The sequence below is a fragment of the Convolutriloba macropyga genome, chromosome 4 (genome assembly GCF_964194025.1).
Source record: "Convolutriloba macropyga chromosome 4, txConMacr16.3, whole genome shotgun sequence".
In the NCBI taxonomy this organism is placed as follows: domain Eukaryota; kingdom Metazoa; phylum Xenacoelomorpha; order Acoela; family Convolutidae; genus Convolutriloba; species Convolutriloba macropyga.
The window spans coordinates 6,186,962-6,196,862 of record NC_134471.1 but is presented as its reverse complement, the minus strand read 5'-3'; the positions used below and the strand labels follow the sequence as shown (position 1 = coordinate 6,196,862).

At 33.6% G+C, this 9,901-nt stretch overlaps 1 protein-coding gene across 1 annotated transcript; it reads left to right on the top strand.

Annotated features, from left to right (window-relative positions):
* The first annotated feature begins 2,577 nt into the window (after nt 1-2,577).
* On the top strand, nt 2,578-7,493 carry LOC142338232 (uncharacterized). The gene is made up of 3 exons (XM_075387893.1): nt 2,578-2,713; nt 5,495-5,623; nt 6,823-7,493. Exons 1-3 carry the CDS (start codon nt 2,587-2,589, stop codon nt 7,293-7,295), a joined length of 729 nt encoding a protein of 242 aa, XP_075244008.1. The 5' UTR covers nt 2,578-2,586; the 3' UTR covers nt 7,296-7,493.
* Nucleotides 7,494-9,901: the final 2,408 nt, after the last annotated feature.

The following is a 9,901-nucleotide window of genomic DNA, read 5'->3' as shown; positions in this document are numbered from 1 at the left end:
AAGTTTTGCGTTTTTATTGACAGAGGCACCAATACGGCAACGTACTGAAGAGAGACTCATCCAGAGACTGTTGGTGCTTATCAGAAACAAAAAATCTAGCTGAAAGCCATTGCCGGGCCCCATTAGAAGTTATTTTGACAACAACAATTTATGTGCAACCATCTGCTAAAGAAAGTTTCGCACATTAAAAAAAAGAGTTTGAGTTTAAGTATGGTGTTTGTGTTAAAATGATGATTCCGCTATCTTGTGTTGAAAAGTGTTTTCTCGCATCTGGTGTACTCAGCCATTTCAAGTATCGTGAATGGCTTCTACTGGCTGAACATGACGTTTGCTTTTTCCAGGTTATGTTGTTATGTCTTAGCTAGCCTCGTAGATTTATGTGAAATAGGCATTTTTTCACCCGACAGGTAAGTCAGCCGTTGATTCCTAAAAGTAAAAAGCATAAAATACTAATAATACGAGAAAAAAAGAGTTGAGATAAAATGCTCTATCTGCTTTGATTTTTGTCGTTGACTCGTTGAATGATAACAGTTAGAAGTTATTTTGAATAATTGTAGGTCAAGAAGTTTTTTTGCAAAGCTGTTTTAGTTTCATCTCTTCAGTTAAAACATGAATTAAAGGATATTAAATTAGATTTTTTGTCACTTGGGGTTTCCTTTTATCAGCAATACCCTTAGAATTGGCCTTACCTTCGTTAAATTTAGTTCTGAAAACATATTTTTTGAAATGAAAAAAAAATTTTCTCTGAACAGATTTTTTTATCGCTTTTTAGTCTTATATGAGACGATTTTGAGCGCACTTTGGTCTGATCAGAGGTGATTTCGAGCGCACTTTAGTCTTAACAGGGGATCATTCGAACGCAAACTATTCTCATCATGAATGGCCAGAGGAATCTTCCGAGTACACCTCTAGCGCACAGGGAGTTTTGTCCGATCAGAGGTCATTTTTATCTGTGACGGTTTGATCAGAGGCGATTTTGCTTGGGATCTCACCTTCCGCAGAATTAGGCCTCGCACCAAAAAAAATCAAGCATTTTTCTCCATCGCGTAACCTGGATTACCATCGCGTTGCCAGATTGAATCAGCATTGAATCACTGCCACAGTCTGATATCAATACGTGCTTTGTCAAGACAAAACGTCCAGCAAAGATTTTGAATTTCTGAAAAGTCTCTTAATAGTTTAAGATACAGGACTTATCATGCGTAGTCAACTTTGTCTTTTTCTACATCTTCTTTTTAGCAATTCTCACAGACTCGTCAACAATGAACAGAGAGAAAATTAGCAGTTTCCACGGAACATTAAAGTGACATTTGCCCTCTCTCTGCAATTGTTTAACGTGCTCTCTAACTTCACGAGAAATTTAGGGAGTCTTGCCTGATAGAGTATATATGCAGGACGATATAGAAAACAGTGAAAAGAGTCAAGGTGGTGGATGGGAGGAAACTTTTCATTATTTTCAGCATTTAAATCAAGTCTTAGGTAGCCGAATTTTGCTCCTAATCCAAATAGCGCTATATTTGAGTTTATCGCAATTAAAATTTTGAGCTAATTCTGTAGATATCAGAATTAATCGCCCTTGACTAATTAAATTAACCTCAATTACTTGAGAGGGGATATTTGTGCATTTAATCATCGATTAAGCGCGTAAGTGTATTCCACACAATATTGCCATGAACAAAGCACTTTAGAATTAAAGAATAAAAAATCGCTTTTTCATGCTTTGTTAAATCCGCTGACAAAATTATGTCAGTGTGGGCCATTTTGTATTGCCCGCGAAACCGCTCTAAAAGCCCTCGTTGGACAACACTGACCAATTAATGTAAGTGTAGCTCAAGTTTGCTTAAGTGAAATCCACAGGTCTAAAATAAGGGAAAATTTAAATTAAATTAAAGGGTCTGTTTTGACCAGTAATGAAGCAAAGGGAAAATAGCAGGTACTTTTAAAAAAAAAGTGGGGGAGAAACCCGCCAAAAAACCAACAAAATCTGTAATAAAACTAGCTGTTCCGGACTGGTAATTGACTGGTTTTCAAATATTAATGGACTAAATGTTTGCGTTATAATCTGGATTTCGTGCGTCAGTACGCCGAATTTTACGATCATGTTCGCGACGCCATTTTGTCCCTCTGATTTTAAAAGTGATTTTTGAATTTTTCGAAAACATATGCTATCTAATATATGTTTTAGTGTATTACCAATTTTTGTGCAAGAATGAATTAATTCAATAATTGAACCATTTTAGTGCAAGAGAAGAACTAAAGACTAGAATAATTCGGTAAAAATTTCAAGCTTTAGTTGAGTGCAAGCCCCAGCTCACCAATAGTCGTGGCCATTCCTCTGGTTTTAGGTTTTGAAAAATTAATAAATCCCATTTTTGTGGGTAACTAGACCTCTTCGAACCTTATTTTTCTGTGGTTTCGAAATGTTGTTTTGAACTCTTGAAATAATGTTTCCTTAAACAGTTCAAACGGAACTGCTTTCACAAATTAAATGTCAGTAGTGATCTAAACAGATTATGTTGACTAACATACATAAATGCCAAATTTTAAGTTTGTCAATATTAATCAAAATTCGTCATAAGAGCCATAATGACTTGGCTGAGACTATTTTGTTTTGTTTTGTTAACCTGTGTTTCAATTAAACTCACTTTAGCCCAATTTCAGCAGAAGTGCGCAGTGTTTAGACCAGTTCATGTGAACAACAATCTGTTAGCAGGTATTTCAACGACTTCAAAACCGCATAAAAATGTTCATTTCTCTTTTTCATTGCTTTTTAAACAATTATTCTGATTTTATTGTATTTTTAGTAAAATTTTGTAATTATATTGTTCTGGGATTTATTACTGTCTGCTAGATTTTCTTAGTTATAGCTAAAAACAATAAAGAGCCCAATGGAATGGTCATAGGAACTCTTGCCACGGTGAGATTTAAAACTCAGAATCGTACCGTCAGTTTTTTCTTCGCATTTTATCCCAAATACACAACTGCTTTTGACCATTCCTGTAAAAGTTTTCAATTTTTTTTGCATATCGGAATATAAAATAATGAAATCTTGGTTCGTAACCGATGATTGATATTTTCATCAGTCCAGTTCGAATCAACAATGTAATCATTCTCGCAAGCTTTGTGGATAAATATTATGAGATATTTCTCCCGTTCTCGCTCCTAAAAACTAATCAGTGTTGATTGTCCCCGGTCATTCGGTGGCTCATTTTTTCAAAGAAGTCTCCCCTCTCAACGGGTCAGATTACGATTCATAGGTTTGTTCGTGTTTCATATGTGCCTATAATTTTGCGGTTTTCAAAAGGCCAATTAGCACCTAATTACATTAACAACTCAATTGTTTTATATCATAGGTGTTATTGAAGAACAGCGTTAAATTATAGACTGTCCTCTTCAATCCAGGAGGATTATAACTTGGAAACCAAGTACTTTAATCCTAATATAATAATAATCTGAATCATAATAGTGAGTTGAGATGTTTAACGTTATCAGTTGTTTTACTATCAAAAGACATAAGCTGAAAGGTTTCAATTCAACAATTACATGAGTAACCAAAAAAATTATGTCCAAAAAATTATTTCAAAAGAGGAATGCATAGCAGATTTCTGCCAAGTGGTGTAAGTGTTTGTATTCTCAAAATATCTATTTGAAAGCCCGTTAATATTGGCTTTCTTTTCAATTGAAGAGGAAAACTTTTCAACTCTTCCCTCCAGTCAATCATTACTGAGGAGGCAATGAAACAAGTAATTGATATATACGTTCTCATAATTGTTCTCATAAACGTTCTCATAAATACCATAATTGTTTTACATATTTAGGAGAAAATTTTTAAATTTATCCATCGAATTTGTCGGAAAATTAGGAAATCATTTGTGTCTATTTGAACCTAAACAGTAAAACAGTAAAAAAAAGTTCTATGAACTTAGTGCTTTTTGAAGTTTTTTTAATATTATATTTATAAAAAGAAGGCCTTCTTTTTTTGCTACCTCTGAATTATTTATTTATTGGCTTGTTCCAATACCATTTCATGCAATTGCCGCGTATTATTGTCGCATTATTTCTGTCTCAACACTCAGTTGCCCCTATAAGCACTGCTTTAGCAAACTTTTTCCTCGCGGAGATTCCAATTTTTGCAACTTTATAATTCGCAAGAGCATTCCACTTTTCCTCGTACATTGAAAACCTGAATATTATATATATATATATATTTATATATATATATATATATATATATATATATATATATATATATGAACTAGATGCTTTCATATGTAAATATAGGCCACACATTTGCAGCGTCGGAAGGTCAAAAAGTTGAAAAATATAAACTTCGAGCTTGGTTTTTTCTTCGAGAAAAACATATACGGTCTTCTGAGAGACTGTTTATTTTTCTGAGAGTTTTTCATTGATATCAGTTTTGTATTTTGAAGCAAAAGGCGTTTACGGGTCAAGTTTGACTTCTTAAAAAAGGGAAGGATAGAATAAGGTTTTCAAGCCACAAATGTATTTGAAGGGTTGGAACAAATATTTGCTTCCTTCTACATTGGTTGAGATAAGTACGGAAAGGTAAATGTTGAAAAACATACTTCAGTCATTTTTTGAGGAAAAAAAGAAATTTTGCTGCCATCAAGCTATCAAGCTGTCTTACTTTATAGGGAAACTGAACACCGAGCTGCATGACAAGAACGAGAGTTCAGCCATTTCCATAGCCCAACGTTTTATTACAGTCATTAGCTGAACGGTCAAAATTATATCTATAAAATTTTTAGAATGACAAAAAACAAGGTGTTGAATAAAAACCTTAGTTTCCCCAAGATTTTCCTTCATTTTTTTCTTCAAAATGAAATGAGAAGCATCAAAATGTTTCTAATGGCTCTTAAAGTTGTCAATTGCGATCCTATCATTCTTATATTTCTATGTAGACAAAGTTTAGAAAAGATGTTTATCTTTCGAAATCTGCGGATACGTCGACTTTTAAACAAATGAAAGATTAATATTTTACTGTTTTCCATCACATTGTTTTAAATTTGCTGAACGTAACTTTCTTGAAACGAATCAAATCCGTTGAAAAACGCTTCCGTTAAGATCAGCAGTGATAAATTCCGTTACACTAAGTTGTCCTAAAAATGGCGTTCAATTGAGAAATGTGTATTTTGCTAACCAATATTTCAAAGTTAAAGACGGATAGGATTTTTTTCTTATCCAAATTCTCATCCAGCCTATCCAAATTCGCGTTACTTTGTTTTTGAAATATTTGATTGTTTTGTGGGCAATTTGTTTTGTTCGAAAAAATTAGCAAACTGTTAGATATTTTTGTAGACTACTGAACAGATTTTTAAGGTTCTTTAGATTTTTCCAATATTCAGGCACTAATTACTGTTCAATGACTTTTTTTCTATAATCCGGTGGCTCCTTCAAAAACAGATCATTATCTACAGATAGATAAATTTAAACATTTAGTCAATACAGACAATAGGAAATGGAGTGGTTTCAGGGCGCTGGTATGTGGTGCGAAGGTCATTTGACTACCCTTACCCTCAGAGAGACATCAACTGCAGATACGACTTCGGATATGAACCAGCCTGTAGAACTGTGGACTTTGTCGTCGATAGAGACCACTACGGTTAGAGATTCCAAAATAAAATTGATGAATAAATGCGCTGAAGTTCGCTGATTTCTTAATAAAAAAATTCATATAAAAATCCTACATAATAATGCCAGGAAAACATTCTAGAAATGCAAAAATTTCGGAGAAATGCGAGGATAATTAATTTCTAGCGCTTTTCATCGTATTGTTTTCTTGATTATTTTTCTCTCCTTTTGACCTAAGATTCTAATTGTAGGCTGCACATTTTGTCTGTTTGCATTAAATGGAACTTTTGAGCACCGACTTGAGAATAGTATTTGATTCTTTTTTATATCAATTATAGTTGTTTTTTTTCCAGTCTTATAATTGCATTTCTTAACTCTCTTTCTATCAGACTTATCGAAACAGAGTGCAAAAAGCGCGAACTTGCTTGTTTGTAAAGGCTTGCATCTGGGGTTCGAAAAATATCCCAACGAAAAAATTCACCGAATTTTAGGTAGGAAAAAAGCCCAAGAAAAAATAACCCCACGGCAATAAAACCCCACTTGACTTAAGTCCCTCGCGGGTCTTGTCATAAAACTATCACAACCGTACAAGTTTTTATGACCGAATTTAAATGTTAATATTGGTGTTTATTTCCGTGGGTGTTTATCAAAAAGTTCTTCGTTCCTCTTTCGGTAAACCTTCAAGTGGTCACTGCAGATATTTGTTGCTCATATAGTAGGTCAGGGTCATGGGTAAAATTTTACTGCAAAGAATTTGTATGATTTACAGTCTATACCTCGGTACTCCTAGTCTTGTCTGAAAAAAAGAGCTCCATGGGTTCTTGGTATAATGTCTTTAAATATTCATAAATTACCCTTAGAGCAAAGTGAATTTCAAAAGCGTTTTAGATTGTATAGTCTTTGAAAAATCGGAGAGGGGTTGGAGTGGTTTGAAAATATCGACTGAACTCTAAAATATTTTAGTACTTTCACCTCATTTCAATGCCTGAAACAAGAGACCGAAGAAAACCGACAAAAAAACCTTTTTGACAAAATTTTTGCCAAAATTTTTAGCCATCGTGGACTTGATTGATAAACCGAATTGCGTGTCTCCAGATTCTTCGTAGTCAACTGTTTCTTAATTTTTTACGGTAAAGCTTATTTTTACAGTTCATCCCAGTCTGGGCTCAAACATCTTGTTTTAAGTTGAAATATATCCGCGTAGGTTATTTCTTAATTCCTTTCACACAGGGTGGAATTTGAACATGACAATCACAAAATGCTTCACGAGTCTCATTCGAAACGCAACTTGCAAACCAGAGCTGTTCAAACTCTACAAAAGACAACAAGACCAAGCATCCAGTATCGGAAGTTTCATCCAAACTACCCAACGCTGCGAGAAGCCTCTGGACCGAATGATGGACTCGCGATGCTGGATCTCACCTCATCAACTATACAGGCACAAACCCGCCAATTTTCATTTCATACACCTGGACCAAGACATGGCTCTGGTTTATTCGTGCGAGGACTGTACTGGCATGATGACAAATACGGTCGAAGAGTTGGCGTTTGTTTTGTCGCGAGAACCCAAACCCAGTTCGGCTAGAATAGCCCAAGTTGAGGCGAAATTGGGGGAGCACAGAGGGCGAATGTTGATGTCAGATGCAAGGGTGGTTTCTTGTGACTCAAGTCCAGATCCAAATCAAAAGAACGAACTTAGATAAGATCATTTGAATCGTTTAGGGGTCTAAAAAACCAACTGAATGGTACAGACATCGTTATAAAACTAAACAGTAGTTGGATTTTTTATTTATGAAGTTGCTAGTTTATAAATTTTATTCATAAATAAGTTTGTGCTTGTAATATCTAAATCATTTTAAGCTATAATTTTTGTTACAAATAATATAAAAATTTCAATATTGGTTGTATATTGGGCACATTGGTTCGTGATGAACTAGGAATTTTTTTGTCAACAGACAGAAATAATCGAGGGATTTCAAAAAAAAAATTGTGAAGTTGCGCAAAAATATTTTACTAAGCAACAACACGAATAGCAAACATCGAAAAATGGAAAGCAAAAACTTTTGAAAAATTTGGGTACCAAAAAAATCAGCAGCTTAATTTAAAAAAACTCCAGTCACTATAATTTTATATTTTATGCTCTAGTTCCAACCAGGTGCTAAAAAATATTCAAAAATTCAAAAATGATAAAATCATAACATATAAAGTAATTACCGAGCTCCACACCTTGGGCTAATAATCTATTTATCTATTTGATAACAAACTAGTATGATAGACTATAATATAAACGCTGCTATATAAAGAATGAAAATCTATATTTTACAATGAAATTGAGACAACCAAAAAACTTCAAGTTGGTAATTTAAGGAACCAATTTCTCAACCAAATTAACACTAAAATTTAACGAAACAAAATTAACACTCAATTTTTGCAAAGAAGAAGCGCTCAAATTTCATGCAAAAACAAAAACAATCGGCAACTAAAAAAAACTATTGAAAGCTAAGAATTCTTTGGCAAATTTTCACCGAAAAAACGTTCACAGAAATTCAATTTTAATTTTCTCAATGAATCGTCAGGATGAAGTATCCTCATCGCTCAAATTCATTTACACAATGGAAAGTAGATAGACTGAGAATGACCAAAAAAGTCAGCAACTCACAAGTTCATAAGAAAATGCCGTTTACATTAAAAAAGACAAAAACTCTATAAAACTACCTAAATGAATGAACGACTTGTACTCTAATGGAAAAATTTTAATAGGAAGCTAAAAGAGTTGAACTTAGTCTCCAAATGAAGAAACAGCTGATGTACGTTGCGAGATTTTGACAGCAACCGTGGTTGAAACACTGCGCATAAATTTCAAAATTTTTACTTTTCCTAAAAAAACAACATTTTTGACAGGACTTTGGCCAATGTGCGGCACAAATATACTTGGAAAAAAAATTTCTCTGTCATGAATATCTAGAAATATTTTTTCTTCTTTGAAGTGCTGGCTTAGAATTGCTAATCGTATCTTAGTTGGATCTACCTCAATAAAAAAATTTTCTTTCACTATAATTAAAGTTTTCAATGGAACGGCTAAAAATGCCTGTGTTGACGCTGTTCAATATCATTAAGTTTTCACCTATGTGTCAAAAAACAATTTTCAGAGAAAAGTAACCCTGCTACCACACATTTTGAATGTGGTGTCTCAGTCCAGAACAGCAATCAAGAACGACAAAAAATAGATGAAATTTTTTGATGCTTCCGATTTTAGACAAAAGAAAAAAAATGTTCATTTCTGTTGGCTTCACTGGTTTTAAACGCAAAAAATGTTTGGTATGTTCGTCATAGAACGTAGGAAAGTTCGTTTTGATACGATCGGGTTGAAGAGCGCAACAAGTTGTCGGTATAATTAGCTTGAAAAGGGGAAATTGAAGTTTTTGTACAAAATCTCAGCTTTTCTAATATTATGTAGATCGTAGCATCAAATATTACGATAGAAACATCAATTGTACTTCTTTGACAATTTTTCATACACAAGTTGGTGCAAACTGATTGAAGCTCCTCCATAGATCGTTGAAAACTTAGGTTGAATCAAAAAAAAATTTTTGCCTAATTTTTAAATGAAAACATCTCCAACATTGACAGAAAATACGCCATATTCACGGTATTTCGATGAACTCCGAAGAAAACGATTATCTAAACATTTTTTCGTGTGGTTGTAAATGTGATTTGAAACCGATCAGACTAAAGATTGTACGATGCCGAGCAAAAAATCACGTTATTGTCGTCTTAGTCTAAATAAAACCAAATATACTGACATGCTTCTTGGTTTAAATAAGCAAATCAGTGACACTTGAGAAAACACTGGTTTTGACATATCCCATATTCCTCGGTTGATTTTGTTGTCAACGAACTCGATTAGATACCTCGCATCTGTCAAAACTGAGTAAAAACAAAATAAAATATACGGAACTGAATTATTACATTCTGCAAACAAGTTGTCAAATTACGAAAGAAATTATAAAAATGCCGCCATTGGTACTTCATAAAAACCCTTAGCAGATACTAAATAATTGGCTTGTTATGATATAAAAAAGACATCAGAACATATAAAAAATGGATAGCATGTCAAAGAGTTAGAACAAATTTATTTTCACAAAAAAATTTATACCAATATTTGATCGAGTTTATCAGGAGATGAGGGTGTTTTCACTGTGATTTCATTTCATGGAAATATTTTTCAAAATACTCTCCAATATCAAGATCATGCATGGCTTATGCAGGGAGTGCTTAGTATGTCCCATAAAGCTGAAATGAGCAAAAT

What these genes read in the sequence shown, in the direction of transcription:
- LOC142338232 (XM_075387893.1), top strand. Translation starts at nt 2,587, where the DNA reads ATGACTTGGCTGAGACTATTTTGTTTTGTTTTGTTAACCTGTGTTTCA. An exon ending in GAACAACAATCTGTTAGCAG is followed by an intron (nt 2,714 to 5,494) that starts GTATTTCAACGA and finishes GAGTGGTTTCAG; the next exon opens with GGCGCTGGTATGTGGTGCGA. An exon ending in CGTCGATAGAGACCACTACG is followed by an intron (nt 5,624 to 6,822) that starts GTTAGAGATTCC and finishes CCTTTCACACAG; the next exon opens with GGTGGAATTTGAACATGACA.